The sequence below is a fragment of the Phacochoerus africanus genome, chromosome 15 (genome assembly GCF_016906955.1).
Source record: "Phacochoerus africanus isolate WHEZ1 chromosome 15, ROS_Pafr_v1, whole genome shotgun sequence".
In the NCBI taxonomy this organism is placed as follows: domain Eukaryota; kingdom Metazoa; phylum Chordata; class Mammalia; order Artiodactyla; family Suidae; genus Phacochoerus; species Phacochoerus africanus.
The window spans coordinates 30,636,648-30,661,142 of NC_062558.1; the positions used below are offsets into that span (position 1 = coordinate 30,636,648).

General features: G+C 50.2%; 2 protein-coding genes across 11 annotated transcripts; both read right to left on the reverse strand.

Annotated features, from left to right (window-relative positions):
- Positions 1-36: 36 nt before the first annotated feature.
- B3GNT4 (UDP-GlcNAc:betaGal beta-1,3-N-acetylglucosaminyltransferase 4) lies at positions 37-3,995 on the reverse strand. 8 transcript variants are annotated; one of them, XM_047759514.1, is made up of 4 exons: positions 3,805-3,856; positions 3,227-3,505; positions 1,935-2,644; positions 37-1,256 (listed from the first exon to the last, which is right to left on the reverse strand). In XM_047759514.1, exons 3-4 carry the CDS (start codon positions 2,050-2,052, stop codon positions 178-180), a joined length of 1,197 nt encoding a protein of 398 aa, XP_047615470.1. In that variant the 5' UTR covers positions 2,053-2,644; positions 3,227-3,505; positions 3,805-3,856; the 3' UTR covers positions 37-177. The 8 variants fall into 8 exon arrangements, with proteins under 8 accessions (XP_047615470.1, XP_047615471.1, XP_047615474.1 ...); XM_047759515.1 differs by having other exon boundaries at positions 1,935-2,134; positions 3,227-3,913; XM_047759518.1 differs by having other exon boundaries at positions 2,521-2,644; positions 3,227-3,913.
- A 184-nt stretch (positions 3,996-4,179) lies between these two features.
- On the reverse strand, positions 4,180-23,936 carry LRRC43 (leucine rich repeat containing 43). Of its 3 annotated transcripts, none has more exons than XM_047759511.1 (13): positions 23,813-23,936; positions 22,460-22,720; positions 21,584-21,694; positions 19,803-19,942; positions 16,725-16,924; positions 15,846-16,033; positions 15,000-15,232; positions 14,587-14,728; positions 14,260-14,430; positions 13,986-14,174; positions 13,583-13,619; positions 13,399-13,446; positions 4,180-4,331 (listed from the first exon to the last, which is right to left on the reverse strand). In XM_047759511.1, exons 1-13 carry the CDS (start codon positions 23,900-23,902, stop codon positions 4,210-4,212), a joined length of 1,932 nt encoding a protein of 643 aa, XP_047615467.1. In that variant the 5' UTR covers positions 23,903-23,936; the 3' UTR covers positions 4,180-4,209. The 3 variants fall into 3 exon arrangements, with proteins under 3 accessions (XP_047615467.1, XP_047615466.1, XP_047615468.1); XM_047759510.1 differs by having other exon boundaries at positions 16,686-16,924; XM_047759512.1 differs by lacking the exon at positions 23,813-23,936 and adding an exon at positions 23,078-23,799 and having other exon boundaries at positions 16,686-16,924.
- Between the last annotated feature and the right edge of the window lie 559 nt (positions 23,937-24,495).

Sequence of the window (24,495 nt, forward strand, 5' to 3'; positions counted from 1 at the left end):
GCTTTGCCCATTTAACATGTGCTGGTACAAGTTAGCTGGGTTTCAGCATTTTAATCAAAATTAGCAAGGTGTGAGAGGGGGTTACAAAAATGAAATCAGCATTTCCTGTAGACCATCAAGGGCCAAGTTTCAAGGTTCTCAATTTTTCCTTGTGATTGGAAAATTAAGTCCACTCACTCAACCCACCCCTCGAAGCTGGGACAAGGGGGCTGCTGCACACTTGAGCCCCTCATCTGTCACCAGTGCCCACATGGTCCACATCTCCAGGGGTCTGAGGCGGTGTACCAAAAGAAGCCCTCTGTACAGGCAGGGGTCCAGAGGGTCCAGCGGCCGCTGTATTCCAAATGTTTTGAAGCCGGCATGGTGCGTGGGGCTCACCCCCAGCTTTCTCAGGCACATCCCCACAAAGACATCATCAATAGGAAAGAGTTCGGCCTCTTCCACGGCTGCTTGGAGGCGCTGCACAGTGGCTCTGGACATGACGTACCCTCCGCCCCCAGCATAGGGTGGGTAATAGTTGGCCCTATACATGGTAGGAGGGATGAAATATTTGACGTTGGTGTTCCTGTTGGGCGGAGCCTGGCGGATGACATCTCCCACTAGGAGGTCCTGGGCTGGGTCCCAGCCATCCAGGAATTCTAGGACATTGGGGACATGGACAAAGACATCATCATCTCCCTTTAGCATGAAATGGGCCTGGGGACAGGCAGCTGCCACCCAGCGCTGCAGGTGTAGCTCCTTGAGTGTCAGGTTGAAGAAGTCCTCAGCAAAGTCCCACTGTAGGATGTCATCAAACTCCCGACTCTCGTAGGCCAGCAGCTGGGCTGGGGGTGTGGGTCCTGCCACTCCTAGGAGGAATACCAGCTTCAGCTGCCGGCCCTTAGCCCAGCTTCTTGCACGGCCCCATGTGTTGCGGATGGCTGCACGCTGTTCCACATGGCCAGGCTGTGACTTGATGGCCAGGAGCAAAAAGGTGTCCTCAGTACAGCCTGAAGGCGCCAGCAAGATGGAAAAGTTGCGGCAGTGGCGATAGGTCAGGAAGAGGCGGTGACGGTTAGGCAGGAACAGGAAAGAATTAGCCACTGTGTGGTTGGGTGGACACGAGCTGTGCCGGGGCCCTGAGGGAGCCCAGAAGGGCTGTCTCACCACAGGCCCCCTTGCTGGCTGGGCATCTCTCTTCAGGAAGAACAGACAGCTGAGCAGTACCACGAGGCTGTATAGGACCAGCCAGCCCACCCTGCGGAACATGGCAGGTCCTGCGAGGAGAGAGCTGATGAGTGAGCCAGCCAGTCCCACCACCCATCACCCCGCCCTGCCCCACCCCAAGAGCAAGTTACCAACACGTGGCAGCTAAGTTCCTTTTTGTTTATTCTTTTCACATGTCCCTCTCCCAGATGACACCTGCTATGCCAGCCCTTGTTTCCCTTCTGCTGTCATTAGAGGGCTCCTGAGTCAACTTTTTTTTCTAAAAGGACTTGTATTCACTTTAAAACTGAGGCACCACAGGCGTTTTCAGCATTTCCTAAGAAACCCAAGTACCTAGTGAGCTTTAGTGAAAATGGCACAGGTTATTTTGAAAAAAGTCTTGAGTCTTGGTGGCAGGCCCTGTGTTTTGTGCCTTAGAGATGACAGCCCCTGGCACTGCCCTTAGGGAGTTTGCTCCAATCACTGCAGTGCAGCAGCAGGTGGCTGTGGCCACCACAGCACACATCCTTCACCTCTGCCTGAAGTAGCCTGGGTTTCCTGGGGAGGAATGGGGCTTTAGGGAAAAAACACATACAGGAAGAGCAGGAAAGCAAGTAGGAAAGCTGGAGACTTGTACCGGGATGGCTCCCCTGCCACCACCCTCACCTGTCCCTACCACCTATGGAGTCCTGGTTTTCTCCGAGCAATCCAAAAGAGAAGGCTGAGAAAGGATAACTCGGCACAGTAACCTGCCAAAGGTCCACAGCAGCAAAGGCAGGCCTTCATCACTTCCTCTTTACCTCCCCTGCTGTGTCCTGATGTAGCTGCCATCACTTTCATCCAGTCTTCATGCCCCATTAACCTCATCCCGGCTGTTCCTGCTGCCACTACTGCAAAAGCATCTCTTCGAGCTGCCAGGGATGCAGGCCAGACAGGCAGAGTCACAGCCCTCACAAAGAGACCAAAACGCCAGGTAGCACTTCAGAGAGTGCTGAGAAGAAGTTAAAGCAGTGTAATGGAACACGGTAACCGGGAAGGCCATTTTAGCCTCTGGTAGTTGAGAACACCTGGGCAAGAACTGAATGGAATGAGGAACCAAACTGCATTAAAGATCTGGGAGACAGTGTTCTGGGCATCAGAAATAGTTAAGTATAGAGCTCCTGAAGAAGGAGGTGTGTAGTGTGGCTGGAGTGTAAAGAGCAAGGAGGAACGTGGTAGGTGGTGAATCACGAACAATAGCCTGAGGAAGGTCACCTTCAGGGACCATGGTGAGGGGTTTGGGAAAGAACTCTGTAAGCACCACAGAGATTTAGCAGAGGCAGTAGAATAATTTACATTGTTTGGAGGGTCACCGCTGCTGCTGCTTAGATAATGGATGGTGGAGGCAAGTATGGAAACAGGAGACCAGCCAGCAAACTTGGATCAGTCAGGACACGAGCACAGCTGAGACTGCTGGTGGCTGTGGAGGATGTAAGAACCATTGGGTTTCAGGTGTGAAAAATTACTTTCAGGTGTGTGAGGCACCCAGCAGGGGTTGGGAGGTGGGTCAGTGGTGCTGTTTACTGAGAAGGATGTAAAGCCAGTGGTTTGGTCTTTTTTGCTTTTTAGGGCCGCAGGTTCTGCATATGGAAGTTCCCAGGATAGGGGTCAAATTGGAGCTGCAGCTGCTGGCCTACACCACAGCCACAGCAACGGAGGATCCAAGATGTGTCTGCGACCTACATCGCAGTTCATGGCAACCCAAGATCTTTAACCCACTGAGGGAGGCCAGGGATGAAACCGCGCGTGTCCTCATGGATACTAGTCAGATTCGTTCCGCTGAGCCACGACGGCAATTCCGGTGGTTTGGTTTTGACTTCGGCCTCTCAGGGGCCAAATAGGCACGCTGTGGACCCTTTACCCACAGAGTTCCCCATGCTGGCATCCAGCGCTCTCCCCCCACGTCCCTCCACTGTGGGAATGAACCCGCAACTCCCCACCGCAGTGACGGGGGCCATTCCTCTCCTCCCCACTCCACACACCTGTGAATCCAGTTCAGTACCTGCTGAAGCCTCCCTCCGCACTGCGAGCCGCCAAGCCTAGTCCTTAAACTGCAGGGGCTTCAGCGAGCACACGCCCCCCTTCAAGTGGCTGCTGAGCTCCAAGGTTCTGACATTGTCTCTAGGGTGACAGCTGCCTCGGTCGGGTCCTCCTCACAGGTCTCGGTGACCCATCACGCTCCAATGAGGGCAAGGGTCGAGAGCTGGTACATCTCCACTCGCGCGTCTCTAAGGGGCTGTTGTAGGGTCCCCAGAGCCCCGCGGCGGACACCCCTCCTGGCCTGAGCACAGGGAGCTGCGCTGCCCGGTGGAGTCCAGCGCAAGGGCCCAGGTTGGCCCCGTCTACAAGCCCTGGCTCCGGCCGCCCAGCGGAGCGAAAGAAACCGAGAGGCAGCAGGAGCCCACCTGGCCCCAACAGTCCACTGGGGGCCGGTGACCGCTCCCGCAGGGAGTGCGACCACGACGCCAGCGCGGCCAAGTCTGCGCCTCCCAGGCGAGGTCTTGGCGCCCCTCAGACCCTCCCAGCAGCTGGGTTCCTAGGCGCCCCAAGCCAGACACCACTCATCCCTCGCGGACCTACCTGAGCCCTGACGCCGAGCCGACACCGACCAGGAGCTCGCTCCGCTGGGCTCTGACCTGGGGCAGGGCCGGGCTGTAGCCCTAGAGCTCTGACCACACCCCCCCCTCCATCCCCCGCAGCCCGCCTCTCCAGCTCTGGAGGCCAGGCTTGGGGCGGGGCCTCTGGAGGGGCGGGCCCGGGGCCGCAGCACGTGCCCTCACTCAGCTCCCGGCGAACCAGCCGGCGGAGGGGACCCGTTCTACCGAGGTCGCCACCTGCTCTCCCCCGCCAGCTCCCCGCTCCTTACCACCAGCTCCCAGTCTCGGCCAGGCCCCCAGCGCCCCCAGCCAGCACCCCCTTCCCAGGACACGCCACCGAGGCGGACAGAAGCGGAGCTGCGGAGTCGGAACAGCCTTTAATCCCGCGCTACAGAAGCGTCCGGAGCGCCTCCTCTGTCGAGCGGCACTGGATCAACTGGATCTGGACCTCCACCGTCAGGGCGTCGGGGACGTAGTCACCGTCGTTCACTGTAACCGCAGATTTTAGCTCTGAAAAAATAAGCACACGAGTATGTGAATCTGGAGCGATAAGCGGGCTGGCAGTGCCCGGCTTCCCCAGACCGGCTCATTCCACATCCCCCAAGCGCAAATCTGACCCCGGTCCCAAGGCAAACAGGGTTTTGGAATCAGAATCCGCCCTTGGGTCTTAACTGTAATGAGGAATAATATTAAATTACATCTTATTAGAGCATTTAACAAGTCTGAGTTACAAGCAGAACTAGCTGCTTTTCCTTGGAACACCTGTTAACTTGAACACTGACAAACCGGGTATTTCGACGTGAATATTTGGCAAATGTTTTCTAAAAAAAAAAAAAAAAAAAAAGAAGCAAGCCTTGCACTTGAGGGAAAAGAACTGAAAGGATTTTGATGAACACATAGCATTTGAAATTTTAAGTAGAAATTAGAATTTTGGAACACTGTATCAGCCACAATCAACTTAGTTTTCCAAACTCAAGACTTTTCTAATGATGAGAGTGATAATAAGGAACATATGTGACTGGAAGTTCGCTTGTGGCACAGTGGGATAAGGATCTGGTGTTGCCACATCCCTGGCCTGGGAATGTCGACATGATGCGGATGGGGCCAAAAAAAAATTATTTTTGGATAAAACTGTATAAACAGATGAAAGATCTGCGTAATTCAGTATGTTACAATAACAATAACCAGGTGTCACCAATTGTGCATGAGTAAGACAGCAGTTCAAAATGCAATGTAAAAAAGAAAAAAAGGAGTTCCCGTCGTGGCGCAGCGCAGCGGAAACGAATCCAACTAGGAACCATGAGGTTTCGGGTTCCATCCCTGGCCTCACTCAGTGGGTTAAAGATCTGGCGTTGCCATGAGCTGTGGTGTAGGTCGCAGACGCGGCTCAGATCCCGTGTTGTTGTGGCTCTGGTGTAGGCCGGTGGCTATAGCTCCAATTCGACCCCTAGCCTGGGAACCTCCATATGCAGCGGGTGCGGCCCTAGAAAATACAAAAGAAAAAAGAAAAAAATATTTCCCTTTTTTCCAGTTACATGTCCATGAGAGGATGGTTTTCTTCAAATACTTCAACTATAGCAACACATTAGAGACTGACTGCAGAAGCAGCTATGCAAATGCAACTGTCTTCAGTCAAGCTAGACATTAAAGAGATCTGCAAAAATTCTTTTTTTTTTTTTTTAATTTTAAAGCCCTTTTACCCCCCAGGGCCCAATCACAAATCTCATGTCCATATTTGTATGTGTCATGAATTCCAGCAATGTGAGTCCTTTGTTCTTTTTCAAAGTTTTGTCTATTCTAGGTCCATGAAATCAGCAAGCTGATTCTCACCCCCCCAAAAAAAAATTGCTCCAGGATTATGACTGAGATTTTGTTGAATCTGTAGATCAATTTGAAGAAAACCAACATCTTAACAATATTGATCTCCTGGTCTATGTACATAGTACATCTCTCCACCTACTTAGGTCTTCGATTTCTCTTAGCAACATTTTATAGTTTTCAGTATATAGAACTTCTACATCTTTATCAGATTTGTGGCAATTTTATACTTTTCAATCCTACTGTAAATGGTATTGTCTTAAAATTTTAATTTCTGATTATTCATTGCTAGTATATGGAAACAGTTTTGCATACCAACCCTATAGTCTTCAACCCTAGTAACTCACCTATTGGTTTGAGAAGCTTTTCTAATTTTTTTTTTTTTGGTCTTTTTTTTTTGCCATTTCTTGGGCCGCTCCCGCAGCATATGGAGATTCCCAGGCTAGGGGTCAAATCGGAGCCGTAGCTGCCGGCCTATGCCAGAACCACAGCAACGCAGGATCCGAGCCACGTCTGCAACCTACACCACAGCTCACGGCAACGCCGGATCTTTTAACCCACTGAGCAAGGCCAGGGATCGAACCTGCAACCCCATGGTTCCTAGTCGGATTCGCTAACCACTGAGCCACGACGGGAATTCCCAGCTTTTCTAATTTAAGCACTAAAAGTCTTTAAGCTATAAAATTATTTCCAAATATTGCTTGTTATATTTTACTAATTTTGATATTTTGTGTTTTTATTTCCATCTGGTTAGAAATGCGTCCTAATTTCCCTTTTGATTTCTTTGACCCATGGGTTTAGAAGTGTGTTAGTTTCTAAAAATTTGGCAATTTTAAACAATTTTAATTTTTATTAATTATATAAGTATAGTTGATTTGCAACATTCCTTCAATTTCCCCTGAACAGCAAAGTGACCCAGTCACACACATATACACAATTTTTTTCCCCAAAGGTGGTGGCTTTTTCTTTTTCTGCTGTTCTATGGCATATGGAGTTCTTGGGCCAGAGATCAGATCCAAGCTGCAGCTACAACCTTCGTGGCATAGGCAATGTAGGATCCTTTAACCCACTGTGCCATGCCATGCTGGGCTGGGGTTGAATCGGTGTCCTGGCACTGCAGTGACACAGCTGATCCTGTTGCACCACAGCAAGAACTCCTAAAAATTGGGGGATTTGGGAAATATTTTTCTGTTACTGATGTCTAGTTTAATTCCTCTGTGGTCAGAGGATACTTTATATGATCTGAATTCTTTTAAACTTATTGAGACTTATTTTATGGCCCAGGTTATGGAATATCTCAGTTCCGCATGCACTTAAAGAATGTGTGTGGGCTGTTGGTGGGAAGTGTTGGTATAACCATCATGGAAGACATTAGGGAGATTCCTGAAAAAACTAAAAATGGAGTTGCCATATTATCCAGCAATTCCACTCCAGAGCATATATATGGACAAAACTATAATTCAAAAAGATACACACACCCCTATGTTCACTGCAGCACTATTTACAATACCCAAGACAAGGAAATAACCTAAATGTCCATCAACAGATGAATGGATAAAGATGATATGGTACACATATATACAATGGAATACTACTCAGCCATTAAAAAGAATGAAATAGGAGTTCCCGTCGTGGCGCAGAGGTTAACGAATCCGACTAGGAACCATGAGGATGCGGGTTCGGTCCCTGCCCTTGCTCAGTGGGTTAAGGATCCGGTGTTGCCGTGAGCTGTGGTGTAAGTTGCAGACGCAGCTCGGATCCAGCATTGCTGTGGCTCTGGCGTAGGCTGGCGGCTACAGCTCCGATTCGACCCCTAGCCTGGGGACCTCCATACGCCGCGGGAGTGGCCCAAAGAAATAGCAAAAAGCCAAAAAGCCAAAAAAAAAAAAAAGAATGAAATAATGCCATTAGCAGCAACATGGATGCAACTAGAGATTATCATACTAGGTAAAGTAAGTCAGAAAGATAAAGACAAATACCATATGATATCACTTCTAAGTGGAATCTAAAATATGACACAAACGAACCTATCTACAAAATAGAAACAGACTTTCAGACATAGAGAACAGATTTATGGTTACCAAAGGGGAAAGGGGGTGGAGGAGGGATAAATTAGTAGTTAAGGACTAGCAAATACAAACTACTATATACAAAATAACAAGGTGCTACTGCATTGCACAGGGAACTATATTCAATATCCTGTGATAAACCATAACAGAAAAGAATATAAAAAGGAATGTAAGCGTTCTCTTGTGGCACAGCAGGTTAAGGATCTTGTGTTGTCACAGTAGCAGCAGCTGCTACAGCGTGGGTTTGATCCCAGGCCTGAGAACTTCCACATCTCATGGGCATGGCCTAAAAAATGTGAATCATTTTGCTGTACAGCAGAAATTAACACAACATTGTAAATCAACTACACTTCAATTTTTTATTTAAAAAAATTTTTTTAATTATTTTTAGGGCCGCACCCATGGCATATGGAAGTTCCCAGGCTAGGGGTCCAATTAGAGATCTAGCCACCGGCCTATGCCACAGCCACAGCCATGCTGGATTCTAGCCGCATCTGTGACCTACACCACAGCTCACAGCAGCGCTGGATCCTTAACCCACTGAGCAAGGCCAGGGATCGAACCCAAGTCGTCATGGATACTAGTTGGGTTCATTAACTGCTGAGCTATGACAGGAACTCCTATACTTCATACTTCAATTTTTTTTAAATGTATCTTATTGGATAGAGTTCTCTATAGGTTTCAGTTAGCTCAAGTTCATTGGCTGCGTGATTCAAGTCTTCTACAACCTTATTTTCTGTCTACTTGTTCTATCAATTACTTACTTGTGTTGAAATCTCTGAATGTAATTTTGGATTTGTCTATTTCTCCTTGTACTTCTATAAGTTTGCATTTTGAAGCTCAATTATTAGGTACTTATATGCTTAGGATTGTTACATCCATCCGACGAACTGACTCTTTTATTGTGAAATTACCATTTTTACCCCTAGTAATAGTGTTTGCTATGAAATCTACTTTGATACTAAACCAACTACTCCCATTTTCTTCTGATTAGTGTTAGCGTGAATATCTTTTTCCATCCATTTATTTCTAATATTTTTGTAATTTTATATTTAAAGAGGGTTACTGGTAGGCAACATACTTTTTTATTCAATCTGAATCATCTCTTCCTTTTAACTGGATGTTTAGATCATTTATATTTAACATGACTGTTAATATAATTGGGTTTAATTCTATCATCTTGTTGTTTTCTATTTGTCTCATGTGTTCTTTGTTTCTTCTTATTTCCAACTTTATATTAACTGAATATTTTTACGAAACCTATTTTCTCTCCTTTGTTGACTAATTAGCTTTGTTGTGCCACTTTATTTTATTTATTGAAGTATAGTTGTGTTGTGTTGTTTAGAGTTTAAAATAAATCTTTGCTTATTTTACTTTATCTAAACTTATTGCTTAGACTTTAAAATAAATAATTTATCAGTCTAGCTACAAGCAATAGTAAACCATTTCATATATAGTGTAAGAACCTTACAATGACATGCTTCCATTTCTCTCGTTACTCCCACCCTTAGCCTTTGTGCTACTGTTAACATACAATTTACTTCTCTATATAAGCATCATGATATAGTTATTTTTCGCATTAAACAATTAACTATCATTTAAATATATTTAAGTAAAAAGTCTTTGTATTCACCCATAGTTACCTTTCCAGTGCTCTTGATTTCTTCGTGCAGATCCAGGTTTTCATCTGATTTTTTTTTTAATGGTCACATCTTCAGCATGTGGAAATTCCCAGGCCAGGGATTAAATCTGAGCTGTAGCTCCAATCTGTGCTGCAGCTGCAGCCACACTGGATCCTTTAACCACTGCCCTGGGCCAGGAATTGAACCTGCACCTCTGCAATGACCAAGCCACTGCAGTTGGATTCTTAATCTACTATGTCACAGCGGGGAGTCCTGACATTATTTTTACCTTTAATATTTCTTGTAATACAGGCACACTGGTGATACACTGAGCATTTGTAGCTCTGGAAAAGTGTTAATTTCATCTTTGTTTTTGAAAGATATTTTTGTTGGGTAAAGACATTTAAGTTGATAGTTACTTTTCTTTAAGTGTTTGAAACGTCCTCTGTTCTTCCACTCTCCCCTAGTTTGCACTTCTTTTCTGAGGATAAATCTGGTGTCATCTTTATCTTTGCTTCTCTGTATGGAATGTCATTTTTTTCCCTCTGATCTGCTTTAAATTTTTCTCTTTATCACTGATTTTAAGCAAGCCTCCTATTATCTACCTTGGCTTAATTGTCTCCATGTTTCCTGGGTTTAGGGTTCATTGAAGTGTCTGGATCTCTTTATGGTTTCCAACTAATTTAGAAATGTTTCAGCAATTATTTTCTAGTCTTTCAGCTCTCCTCACTCCTTTGGGGGCTCCAACTCCATGGACATTATTTCCTTGGAATTTTCCTAAAATTCTCTGACACTCTGTTCATTTTTCTTCCAGCCATTTTTCTGAGTTTAATTCTGGATAGTTTCTACTGCTTCAAGTTTACTAATCTTTTCTTCTGTCTTGTCTAATCTGCCATTAATCCCACTGAGTGTATTTTTCAAACGACATTATAGTTTCTATCTCTAAAAGTTTGATTTATCTCCCATGCTACTATATAACGTGGTCAGTCTTTCCTCTGGCTTCTTGAAGATATGGAATACAAGGATAATAACTGCTTTGATATTCTTGTCTATGAATTCTATCATATACATCATTTCCAAGTCCATTGTGATTAAAAACTTCTCATTACATACTGAATTTTCTTGCTTTTTTGCATGCCTGGAAATGTTTTAAGAATGGCAGACATTGCGAACTTTACCTTTCGTGCTGGCTATTTTTGTATTCCTGTCAGTAGCCTTGAGCTTTGTTTCAGGACACAGTTAAGTTTGATCCTTGCAGGTCCTGCTTTCCCTTCCCGCTCAAAGTCTGTAGTGTTCCCCAGGGCGCTGTGCTCAATCTTTCTCTATTCTCTGTCAACATACGCTTATGTATTTTCATGGCTTTAGACCCCACTTATATAAGTCATTCATTCATTCATTCAATGCTTATTGAAGGCCTACTATGTGCCTACTATCTGGGGGCTGGGGACTATGTGACTTTATTTTTTTGACCACATCCATAGTACACAGAAGTTCCTGGGCCAGGGATCAAACCCTTGTCACAGCAGTAACCAGAGCCACAGCAGTGATAATGCTGGATCCTTAGTTCATTGTGCCACCAAAGAACTCCTGTGCGACTTCAAATAACACAGGCATAGGCCTTGCCCCCTGCGACTTACAGTGTAGTGGACAGGATAAAAATTAAGCAATTACACAGATTCACATCTAGGTAATTAGCATTGTGATAAGTGCTATAGAGGAAATCACAGGATGCTGTGAGGAAGACAAAGGACCTAGACTAATCCAGAGGGTCAGCTTCCCTGAAGAGGTGTCACTGAAGTGGAGATGACCCATGAAGCAGCAGCTGAGTGAACAGGGTGGGAAGTGCCAAATAAGTACCCTGGGGAGACCTCTCAGGGCCTTGCAGGCCATGGACACGTGGATTTTGTGATGTGGCCAGCAGGAAGTCCTGGAACAATTTCCAGCAGGGGAGCGGCTCAACCAGACTTGCAAACAAGATGGCCTTGGGGACTGATGGAGAGCGTGGTTGGCTGGGAGGAGGGGGTGCAGGAAGGCAGCAACTGCCACCATCTGGGTGAAGAGCAGGGTGGTCTGACTGGCGTGGAGTCAGGAGATGAAGACAGAGAAGAGGAGTGGATACTGCAGCACTGGCAATAGTGGGAAGGTGAGGGGCAGGCTTCCTGGATGCACTGCATGCTTCAACTTCACATCCCAAAACTGAGCTCATCTCCCCCAGCCCCAAGCAGCTCCTCACCCTCTGTTCCCATTCACAGACCCTGGGCAGAAGACCCTCCTGCTCCCAGGGGGGTCACAGGGTCTGCCAGTCCCATCTCCCTCGCAGCTCTCAGCTCCATCTCCTCCACACCACCCCCGCCACCAAGTCCTAAGTCAAGGCAGGCTCTTAGACCATTTCTTGCCTTATCCCCTTTTTCTTTCTTTCTTTTTTTTTTTTTGTCTTTTTGTCTTTTTAGGGCCGCACCCACGGCATATGGAGGTTCCCAGGCTAGGAGCTGAATCAGAGCTGCAGCCACCGACCTACACCACAGCCACAGCAATGCCATATCTGAGACGTGTCTGTGACCTACACCACAGTTCATGACCTACACCACAGTTCACGGCAATGCTGGATCCTTAATCCACTGAGCGAGGCCAGGGATCAAACCCACAACCTCATGGTTCCTAGTCAGATTCGTGTCTGCTGCACCACGACAGAAACTCCTTTACCCTTTTTTTTTCTAAGGTGAATTATTTCTCACCATGCTAAAATTTCCATAAAGCTGAACATTTAAACCATTTGAAAATGTACAGTTCAGTATTTTTAGTGTGTTCACAATATTGTGCAACCATCATCTCTGTCTAGTTCCAGAACATTCTCATCACCCCAAAAGGACGCCCCACACCATTAAGCAGTCACATGTGCTCCCCACCTCCCAATCACTAATCTACTTTCTGTTTCTATGGATTTGACTATTCTCAACATTTCATACATGTGGAATTATACGCTATGTGGGCTTTTTTTGGTCTTTTTAAGGTCACACCTAAGGCATATGGAGGTTCCCAGGTTAGGGGTGGAATCAGAGCTACATCTGCTGGCCTACGCCACAGCCACAGCAACATGGGATCTGAGCCACATCTGCGACCTACACCAGAGCTCATGGCAAGGCCGGATCCTTAACCCATTGAGTGAGGCCAGGAATTAAACTCAAGTCTGCATGGATACTTGGATTGGTTACCGCTGAGCCACAACAGGAACTCCCCACTAGGTGGTCTTTTGTGTCTAACTTCTTTCCTTAGTATTGTGTTTTCAAGGTTCATCCACAGTATAGGATGTGTCAGTGCTTCCTTTCTTTTCGGGACTGAGGTATACTCCATGGTATGGATGGATCACATTTTGTTTATCCATTTATCCGCTGATGGCCACTAGGGCTATTTCCACTTCTTGGCTATTGTGACTAGTGCTACTATGTATGATCTTGCCTTTATACTTTGGCAGTGGTCTCCCAGCTGGGCTCACTGTCTCCTGTCTCTCCCTTCAAGCCAGACAGTTCTAAAAATCGAATCTAAAACTGACCTACTATTGTATGCCACTGGCCATACAATAGTTCCAGACTTTCCCATGGCAAATAAGGGCTAAGATCTTGCACGGACAGGACCACCGCTGAGCCAGAAGGACGCTGGGCCCTTCCCAACCCTGAGTCTCCCCACCCCCTTGATCCTGGCCCCTAACCCAGAAGGCCTTTCCTGCCCATGTCAAGACTGCAGCCTGCAGCTGTGTCTCAGGGCTGCTGGGAAGACACAGGGTTTGGTCCTCAGGGAGGACATGACCCTCCCACCAGCTGGAAGATCCCATTCTCCATCCTTCCGTCCCTTTGGTCCCCAGTCAGGCTGACCCTTCAGCAGGTCTTGCTATATTTGTGTGTTCCCCCTCCTCCAATTCCTGTGTTGAAATCCCCCCCCCCCAAAGGTGATGCTATTAAGAGATGTGGCCTTTGGGAGGCGATTACGTCATGAAGGCGGAGGGAGACGCTCTCTCCTCCTACCGGGAGAGGAGAGCGGCCACGCGTTACGAACCGGTAAGAATACGCCCACCTGATAGTGCTGGCACCTTGGTCTTGGTCTTCCTCGCCTCGAGAGCAGCTAGAAATAACAGAAAGTGTCCAGTTGTTCATAAGCCACCCAGGCTGTGGCATTTTATACCTTCATGAGCCGCTAGGACTGGTCCTCGGTAACCACTCCCTCCCTGCGCTGCCCTGTTACCATCACCATCTCTTACCTTTTTTAGCCTTCTTACTCTTATTCTTCTTTGCATCCTGAGAGAAACAACCACAAAATAAGTTCCTCACTGGAGGGGGTGGGAGGAGGTGGGTGCAGGTTCCAGTGCCTTCTACTGGGTGTTCTCGACACCCCACCCCCACCCCGTGTCGCTCCCGGACCAGAAGGCAGGGCAGGGTCACCTGGGAAGGAGCTGCCCGACTTGCCCGCTTGACTGGCCCCTCGTACCCAAGCAGGCTGCCTGGCATGCAGGCCACTCTTGCTACGTGACCCCCTCCACTTGCCCCCACCCTCCAATGGTTCTGGGCCCTCCTCCCCCAGCTCGCCTCCCCCTCCCTCCCGCAGCCTGGCCAGCTCCCATCCCAGCCCTCGGCTTCCTTCCGAGGGCAGGGGCGCTGCTATACCCTGGCAGACGTCAGCTGGTCGGTCTCCAAAGTGCGGACCACCCCGAAGTTGCACACAGTGGACACGAAAGGTTCCCCCGCGAGCAGGGGCTCCAGGATCACCAGGCCGCTGCCCAGCACCCGCAGGATGGGCGGGTCCTGGCGCAGTTCCTTTGGAAGCTCTTTCTTCTTCTTGACACCCTTCGGCTCCTGTGGGGAGAGGGCCGGGGGGCGAGTGGGCGGAACGGGCAGGGGACCCCAGAGCACCTTCAGCTCCGCCCCCTGGAGGGGGTACCTTGGCTGGTTCTTTCTCCTCCGCTTTGCCTGCCTTGTCTTTCACGTCTTTTCCCTTCTTGTCTTTCTCTTCTTTCTCCGTCTTCCCTTTCTTGTCCTTCTCCCCTTTTCCCTTCTTGGCCGGCAAGGGACTGTCTTGGGAAGGCGGCGCGGATACAGGCCAGGAGAGAATCTAGAGAACAGAGGCCAGGTTGGGGCTAGCCCGGACCTTTCTGGAAAGGTGCTGAGACCCTGCCAACAAGGGAGCAGGGCTGCAGATCCCCGATAGAAGAGTGGGACAGAGAAGGGGGCGGGCAGTGTGTGAACCCTGAGAACTCCAGCCACCCACCTTCTCCTCCACGATGGTGACCGTGGTCCCGGACAGAAGGAAGGCCTTGAGCGGCACCAGGTCCTTGAGGGTGTGCTGCATCTCATAGCCACAGGGAATGACATCAGCCCAGGGCTTGCGGACTGTACTGAAGAGAACTGTCCTTGGGGAGGGAGATGGAGACATGGGGTCCATGGCCTGGGGGCAGTGCCAGGGACCAGGCTGAGAGGCCCTCTGAGATCTGCATGGGTGGCACAGAGGGTGACTGTGGGCCAGCACCACAGAAGGGTGGCCGGTTGGCCAGGAGAAAGCAGACCCTTAATGGGTATGTGGGGGGGGATGGGGGTGTGGAGTGTGGGGGCGGTCTGGGCCCATGCCACCCTGGCGATTCCCCCCCCCGCCCGCCAGAAGGCTGGCTAGGTGTGCATCCTCACCCCGGGGAAGGGAGGAGCCGGGGGTCCAGATGCGGCCGCAGCTTGGCCAGCTCTTCTGCAGAGTCTGTGGAGCGCGGCAAGGGTGCTGACCCCCCAGAGGCCAGAGACTCTGCCAGCTCCCCCGACTGTGACAGCGATTCAGGCCCAGACTCCACCGAGTCTTCAGTCTCTTCAATGACCTCTTCAAGAATGTCCTCGCCCAGCTGCTCGGTGCTGGGAGAAGGCCTGACGATCTGCCAGAGAAGAAAGGCAAACACAGGCAGGGCTACCGCCCCAGAGCGCTTGCCTGACAGCACGTAAGCTTGGTAGAAACAGGCGTCCAGTTGGCTGGAGGGGCGGCACTGTCAACTCCACAGCACAGCGTGGACATGGAGGCAGAAAGTTAAAAAACAAAAGACACCAGTCTGGTTTACTCTGAAAGTTCTATGTTAAGAGTAAAAATAGTAATAACTTTTGCACAAGATAGGGAACCCTTGCATTGCTCCTAGTTGGTGACATCGAGGGGAAGGGAGACGGGGCAGTGTGCGGGAGATGGAGACCAGGGCTGAGAAGCCATCAGCCCAGCTGTGGAAGTCCCGTCTGCTCCCTTGGGAGGTCATTTGCTCCTATTTCAAGGGGGTCAAGGAGGGGCGAGCATGGTTGAGAATGGCTCCAGCTGCTAGAAAGGGCTCAGCAGAAGCCAGCCTCCTGCTCAGAGCAGGATATGAATTGAAAAGACCCACGTTAAGGGCTTTCCTGGATCCCCAAAGCCATTCTGCCTGCACAGGAGACCCTGAGGACCCCAGAGCAGAGCCCTCCCCCGCCCCCCGCCCCACATGCTCAGGAACAGTAGGGGTGGGGAGGCACCTCAGCCAGCACGCCGCCGTAGTCATCTCCCTCGCCTTCCTCATCTTCCACAAAATCGTAGGTTACATAATAGCTGTAAGTGATGAAAGGGCCTTGGGGCCCTGGTTCTGGGTCCAAGATTGAGGAGTCCAGAACCCCTCTGACGTTTCCAATAGTCACCACTAGCTGTGCCTCATGTGCCAGGAGATCTGCAGCAGGGAACGGGCAGGGGTGAGGAAGTGGCGGAGAGGGTGTGGGCAGACGGACAGGAAGGAGGGAGGGCAGATGAGAAGGGCTCCTGCCTTCTTTCCTCCGAACTGGGCTGAGCCTCACTTTGCAGACTTGGGTTCAAATCCCAGCTCTGCCAAGCACGACACACAGTGATTTGGGGGTACAAGACACCCCTCAAGCCTTATTTTCAATCTGTACACTGGGAGTGGCAGTGGCTGCTTTAGAGGACAGTTTTGGATGGAGAATATGGTACCTTAGTGCCTGGTAGACAGTAGGTATAGCTTTTTTTATCGGTGTTTTATCACCCAGACCTTGAGAAGGCGGTGATACAGCTTGTGGTGTGAGCCACCAGGGGGTGATCTCAAGCCACCATGGACGTGAAGAAAGTGCTTTAGAGAATGTTTCCTGTTTGTCTAAGATGGGACGGTCCCCTCCGCCCTAACATTCCTGTCCCTAAATCTCAATTGCAAGGATGAAAATCTCGGAGAGAAATCTGACCAAGAAAGTGAGCCACACCTGACCAGGGTCTGGGTCAGCCAGGGAGGGTGGGTGACGCAGAGACCCGTGCACCCAACAGGGTGGTGGATAAGTGAGCAGGGCACCCCCCACCCCGCCCACCAGCGCCCTCACCCCCGCTGTGACCAAGCCCCTGGAACTGATGCTTCTCACTGGATGCCACGGTGATGTCGTCCAGCACGCAGAGTCCAGACAGGCTGTCGATGGTGAAGCCCCGGTAGTAGGGCACCAGGGCCAGCGGGTTCCCCTGCAGCACCAGCAGCCTCAGGTACTGCAGTGTCCTCAGGCTGGCCACCATGCTCTGCAGGTCTGTCAGGTCGTTGAAGCCCAGGTCCAGGGAGACGAGGTTGGGCCTAAAAGGTGAGCAGGACCATCCAGGAGCTGAGAGGCCAGCTGAGAAAAGCGGAGGGGTCCTGCTGCTGTGCCTGCCCTGCCCAGCCTCCCCTGGCACCCTGCGTCCAGGACTCGAGAGGCCCAGAGCTGAGGGCAGGATGGGAGACTCTGCCCATCCTCCACTCATGCCTGAGCTGCCCTTGACCCAAGTTAGCCCCCTGCCGAGAAGGGCCTTCTGGTTGTCCCGGCTCCCTCTCTCCTTACGGTGGCACAGAGATGGCCTCACATCCCCACTCCACCCCACTATGCAGATCTCTTCTCGGTTAACCATCTGGCTATCTCCCATAGAGCCTGATAGCGTGTTCTGCATCCAGAAGGTTCTCAGCAGAGATGGACAGACTGGTGAGGAAAGCAGAGGAGCAGTGGATGGGGATAAGAGAGGCAGGGAAACGGGGGCCGGGGCAGAGGGTATGGGCTTGAGGGGGTCTCAAAGCTGAAGGATGCACTCCGGAGCCAGACCCACACAGGACCAGAGGAAGCTGTTTGGTTCAGATCTTGGGGCACGTGGGTGAAGAAGGGGCTGGTGAGGGCAGAGGAGGCGCCTGACATCCCGGCCTGGTGAGGAGGAAGGGGCAGGGGTGGCCTCCCTCCTGCACAAGCCAGCAAATCAATTTCAGCTCTGAGAACAGAGTGGGGAGAAACAAACAGAAAACCCCAGGGGCCACCTCATTCGCACAGTCTCTCCGTCACACGTCTCTCCACCCGGTGAGCTCAGGTACATCACGTCCCCCCTCCTCCCTCCGTTCATCCTGCCCGTGATGCTGGCCAGCCAGTCATGGAAAATACCCGAGAAGAACATTTCATGGGGACCAGCACACAGATTTTACCCAGTATCAGCCTCCTTCAAGAGAACTGGTAGAAACATCAGCAAAATCGATTTTCAAGAAGTGCAGCCTCCTTTTAACTTGACAACAGCAAAAAGACAGAGGTTTCACATGCATTTCTATGAAATCCACACTTAGCATTAAGCAGATTGTGTTATGGCAGGCATGTGTTCCGAATCAAAAATCAGAACCTCGGAGTTCCCGTCGTGGTGCAGCAGAAACGAATCTGACTAGGAACCATGAGGTTGCAGGTTCAATCCCTGGCCTCGCTCAGTGGGTTAAGGATCTGGTGTTGCCGTGAGCTGTGGTGTAGGTCGAAGATGCGGCTCAGATCTGGCATTGCTGTGTTGTAGGCTGGCAGCTACAGCTCCAATTAGACCCCTAGCCTGGGAACCTCCATATGCCGTGGGTGTGGCCCTAAAAAAAAAAAAAATCAGAACCTCATATGATCCAGCAATCCCACTCCTGGGCATATATCCAAATAGAACATTCATTCAAAATGATACATGCACCCCTATGTTCATCGCAGCACTATTCTCGATAGCCAAGACATGGAAACAACCTAAACATCCATCGACAGGTGAATGGATTAAAAGATGCAGTACATGTATACAATGGAATACTACTCAGCCATAAAAAACACAACTAATGCCATCTGCAGTAACATAAATAGAACTCGAGATTCTCACACTAAGTGAAGTAAGCCAGAAAGAAAAAGACAAGTACCATATGATGCCACTTACATGTAGAATCTAAAATATGGCACAGAAGATCCTACCTACAAAACAGAAAGAGATCACGGCCAAGGAGAGCAGACTCATGGTTCCAGGGAGTAAGGGTGGGGGGGAGGGGATGGACGGACAGTTTGGGGTTTTGGATGCAAACTGTTACGTTTGGAGTGGATGGGCAACAGGGCCCTACTGTACAGCACAGGAAACTGTGTGTGATTGGGTCACTTTGCTCTACAACAGAACCTGATGACACACAGGAAATCAACTATACCTAAAAAAAAAAAAAAAATCAGAAACCCTTGGAACTCTGTCCATGGTACAAGTGTGAACTCAGCTGTCACAGAGAGTCCAAAGCCTGTGTTTCCTTCCTGTGTCACATGGCCTGACAACTGAGGTTAGTGGAAGAAAGGGATCTGGAATCCCACAAAGCCAAGACTGGGTAGAGGCAGCTTGGCCAAGAGTGGAAGAAAGAGGAGGAAGGAGGTAAGTGGGGTCAGAGAGACAGGCCTTCCATCCCCGGGCTGCCTGGGCAACAGGGGAACGATGTTGCCCTGTGCCCTGTGCCCCTGCCAGGCTGTGACGACAGGAACAGCAGTAAACCTGACTCCCTGGAAGTGCTGCCCAGGATGCAGAACCCCTGGTAGTTGTCCCAGCTGGTTCTGACAGCTGCCCTCCCCCCACCGCAGCCCTACGTCCTCCGATGGCCTCTCACAGGTGGTCTCTGAAGCCCTCAGGCTCCTCAGATCCAGGGTTTCCCTCTCCCACTGCTCCCCCACCAAGGACACAGAGTCAAACCCAGAGTTATCTGTAGGGCAGCGGTTCTCAACTAGGGGTGCTTTTGCCACCGCCCCCTCCCCTGCCACACACATTTGGAGCTGCCTAGAGGCCTTTTGGTTGTCATAGCCGGTGTGGGGTGGGTGCTATTGGAAGCTGGTGGGTAGAGGCCACGGATGCTGCTCAACTTCCTCCGGTGCCCAGCACCCCCCCAAACCCCCCATGAAGAACTATCTGGCCCCAGCACCCACAGAAACCCTGAATCTAGAGCATGCCTGCAAAGCAAAGGTCCCACTCACTCCCACTCCCTCTCAGTGTCCTTCCCTGGGCTTCAGTGATATTTTTGGTTCATTGGGTAGAGAAATAAATCCTAGGTTTGGCGTTGGCAGCCAACCAAGAATTATGATACAAAAGAGTAAAGCAGGCTTCTCCAAGCCACCAGCATAGGCCAGCCGAGATCCAAAGCTCAGTCCTGTCCTCCCTCTTTCCACATGGGGCTCCCGAGTTACCAGTGATCGCTGGTGACGTATAGGCTTTCCATGGGGCCCAGAAGCTTGTTGTGACCCAACCCCAAGTGCTGGAGCCCCGAGGGCGGGTGGGCACACAGACACTCCATGCTGGTCATCTTGTTGCCGTAGAGCTCCAGCACCTGCAGCACGGGCGGGAAGAGGGCCGTGAGCCTGGTCAACACAGAAGCAACTGCCTGTCTCCTCCCGCCCTGGGCAGCTCAGCGAGGACTTCCCAAGGACTCATGCTGCATCTCCCTCGTCCATATGGATGCCTTTTTAAAAATCCAGAAAGAGGAGTTCCCACTGTGGCTCAGTGGGTTGGGAACCACAAAGATGCGGGTTCGATCCCTGGCCTTGCTTAGTGGGTTAAGGACCTGGCATTGTCATGAGCTGCGGTGTAGGTAGCAGGTGTAGCTCAGATATGGTGTTGTCGTGGTTGTGGTGTAGACTGGCAGCTGCAGCTCCAATTGGACCCCTAGCCCAGGAACTTTCATATGCCCCAAATGCAGCTGTAAAAATAAAAGAAAAATAATAAACACGGAAAGAGGTGTTCCCTTGTTGCTCAGTGGGTTAGAGACCTGGCAGTTGTCACTGCAGTGGCTTGGGTTACCTCAGTGCTGTGGGTTCAATCCCAGGCCTGGGAACTTCTGCATGCTGCAGGCGCAGCCAAAAAAAAATCCAGGAAGAAAATATTCCTGCAGCAGGTGTTGGAAAGTTTCTTTTCCTTTTATGAAGGAAACTTTAAAATCTGGAGCAACACAACATTGTAAATCAACTGTAGGCTAATAATTTTTTTTTCTTTTAATTTGGAGCAGAGGTGATGTTGGAGATAGTGGGAGGGGACATGCATAACATTTTGGCAACTTCTCAACCCATGACAACATCTCTCTGGGAAAGCCAAAAGGAGCCTGTGTGGAATAGGGAATACACCCAAAGATAACAGAGTTCTCATATTTCTCCTCCAAAGCCTCGCCTGTTTTTTCCTGAGCCCAGCACTGAGCCATATTTATGAGTTTCCTCGGCCATTAAATCCACTAGTTTTAGCATTTAATTTAAAATTAAGACCATTTTGGAGTTCCCATTGTGACTCAGTAGTAACGAACCCAGCTAGTATCCATGGATGTGGGTTTGATCCCTGGCCTTGCTCAGTGGGTTAGGGATCCAGAGTTGCTGCAAACTGCAGTATAGGTCACAGATGTAGCTCAGATCCTACGTCACTGCAGCTGTGGCATAGGCCAGAAGCTGTAGCTGCAGCTCGTGGCTCTGTGGGTTAAGGACCTGGCATTGTCACTACTGTGGCATGGGTTCGATCCCTGGCCAGAGAAATTCTGTATGTCATGGGCACAGCCAAAAAAAAAAAGGTATTAAAAAATAAAAAAGAGAATCCATTTGAGCTGTATAGAACAGGGAACTATATGTAGCCACTTGTGATGGAACATGATGGAGGATAATATGAGAAAAAGAATATGTATATATATGGATGACTGGGAAACTTTGCTGTACAGTAGAAATTGACAGAGCACTGTAAACCAACTATAACAGAAAAAATAAAAATAAAAAAAAAGAATCTGTTTGAGTCCCTGCCTTCACTTCTTTGGGGTGTGTACCTGGGAGTAGAATTGCTGGGTCATACAGAAATTCTATGTTGAATTTTTTGAGGAATCTGACCTACGCAAAAGCCTAGGGTTGGTCCTTAGCACGCAGTCATGATGGCCAAACCTTCTTGGGGTGGGGTTTGGAGCACTGGCTCCAAGACTGGAAATGGAAATTGGCTCCTTTACCTTGAGAGTTGGGGGCAGGTTGGCAGCATTGACCTCCTTGATCCGATTCGCACTCAGTATCAACTCTTCGAGCTTCACAAATTTCAGGAGGTCTTTGTCCACCAGGCCCACCTGGAAGGGAAGGAAAGAGAGTTCAGAGTTCCACTGGGTGAAGGAGCACTGGTACATCCATCTTTTGACCTCCCTGCGGCATATGGAATTCCTGGGCCAGGGATCAGATCTGAGCTGCAGTTGCGACCTACACCATAGCACCAGATCATTTAACCCACTGTGCTGGACTGGGTCAAACCTGCATCCTGGTGCTGCAGAGATGCTGCTGCCCATTCCTTTGTGCCACAGGGGGAACGTGAGTGTCCATCTTCGAGAGGGACCACCCTACACCCAAACCTCTCCCCGCCAGCACACCTCGGCTGCATCCTTTTGCCAGAATCCAAGACTTGGCCATTGCAGTGGCCTCTCACCTCTCAACCCTCACCCTTCCCCTGAATATAGGTGTTATACAATTTCCAGCTCACTGTCCTGTGTCCTGTGTTGGACTGTGAGCTCCCGAGGGCAGGAGTCTCACTTTCTTCACTGTCCAGAGCCACAGCAAACCCCATGGTCTTAAGGAATCACTCTAGCGTACACTCAGCAGGGTCAGACCAGAAGCTTCAGGGGCCTGTCTGACTCCTCAATTGGCTTTGGATTCAAGGACATTAGGGGCCCTTCCTGGCTGGGGATCTCTAGGGTGACAGACTGTGCCAGCTTGCCGGGACCGTTGGCCCTGTTCAGTGGACAAGGTGGTGAGATTAATTAGCAGGGGGCAGAGCTAGGTCTTACCACTGAATTCTGAAAAGGCAATAGCCCTGTACTCTGGTGTTCGCTCCCAGCACTTACCTGTTTGTCCACCACCCGGAGCGACCTAAAGTAGGTATACAAGAAGCTGTCTTTGAACATCAGGGGATTCTGGATGGCCAGTTCTTTCAGAAAACGGTCCTCTGCACTTGAGTCTTCCAGCAGAGCCCAGGGTGAGTGGGTGCTTCGCACCAGGCCCAGCAGGGCCTCCACGGTCTCCTCCCCAGGGTTCACAGCCTCCTCCTCTCTGGGGATCAGCTCCCGCCATGCTCGCCAAGTTTGAGGAAGAAAGCGCGACTTATTCTGCAGGGGTGGAGGCAGAAAATTTCTCTGAGGCTCAGCTCCTCTCAAGGATTCAAAACTCTCAAAATAGAATACATTGTAAAACAGGACAATGAGGGATAGTTTAGAAGGTGGGGAGGGGCAGCACAGAAGGCAATCTGTGGGATGGAATTCTTCAAGGAAAGTTTTCTGAGGAAGAGGTGGTAAAGGCTGAAAAGGTAAATTCAGAATCTTTAGATGCCATAAGTGGAAGATGAAAGGATTTGGAGTTTACTTTCTCCCACCTTTTCCTCTATGAAACCCTAAAGCTCAGCACAATGTCGGGTACATAGTAGGAACGCAATCAGTGTTTGTTTTGGGAGGGTCTTAGCCACACACCTGCAGCACACAGAAGGTTCCCAGGCCACCGACTGAACTCGAGCCACAGCAGTGACAATGTGGGATCCTTAACTGGCTGAGCCACCAAGGAACGCCTCAATGTTTGTTGACAAAACAAAAAATTCAGTTCCCTGATTGGGGTCTCAGTTTTCTAGGAGAATGGGAGTCAGCTGACAAGAGAACTGAGCTGATAAGGCTCAGTTTTCTCTTCCATGAAAACAGGAAGCAGATGACAGTCCATGGGAACCAGAGGACTCGATATTTCTTCGCACGCTTGAGAAGCCCTAGGTTCTAGATGTTATGCTTCTCTTGCACTTAGCGGGTGGCCTCTGGCCACACTGCAGCAGGGTCCTAACTGCAAACCTCGCTCTCAGGAGGATCTTTCACTCTAAGAGGAGCCTGGTGTCTTTAAGAGAGCCAGGGGCCTGCCCCAGATCAGCATAATGTGCTCAGGATGGCGTCCCGGGGAGGCGGGGTCCCTGCCCTCCACCCTGGAGCAGCGCTCACAGGTCCTTGTGGGACCCATTCCGTCCACCCCTGCGGTATCCCAGTTCGCACGGTCTATCACCATTCCCACGCGCCAGGTCAGGTCGTCCCCTTAACACCCAGATCCAGGCTTCTCCAAATTAGCCAACCTCTGGGCTGGAGGCCCCCTCAGCCAGACTGGCCGCTGGTCAGTCTCCTCTGTCCCCAGACCCCCGAGCGCCTCTTCCAGCCTCCCCTCCAGCTCCGCACCCAGCTGCCCGTGCCGCAGGGGAACTCCTGCAGACACAATCGCCGCAGGTGCTCGCGGACCGCAGCGCTCACTGTCCAGGACGCCTCCATACCGGCGCCGTCGCCGCACCGGCCAGTTGCTCGGCAACCGCCGGGACGCGCACGCGCCAGGGCGGGACACATGCTCCCGCGGGCTGGGGCGCGCAGCTGCGCAGGCGCTCTTAGAACCCACTGCTTCACCTTGTGAGCGAACTTTTCCACGGTCGGGAATCAGAGACCTCACAGTCAGCCCCAGATGGTCTGGTTTAATAATACACTTCTGAGCACAACTTGGGGCGTATAACTGTGGTGGCCCAGCAAGTATTGAGCACTTCCCAGATGCTAATCTGTTTCTATTTGTGCTCCCAAGCACCCTCAGAATAAAGTGTGTTAATTCTTAACCCCATTGACAGAACCGCGAAGGAGAAACCAGCCCAAGATCTAACAATATTAACACGCTAATCAGTGGATCCCAAGGGAGATCTCTTTAATCCCTGGGTCAGGGGTTTTCATCACTGTCCACCTAAACAACTGGTTTAGCACCAAGGCCCCACATGAGAGTGATCAAATCTCATTATCTCTCCCTCTTCAGGGAATCTAGCCCACTGCCGGCCGGCCAACCACTCAGTAGGTCACTGGTTTGTGGAATTAATGGGTTAAGGTAG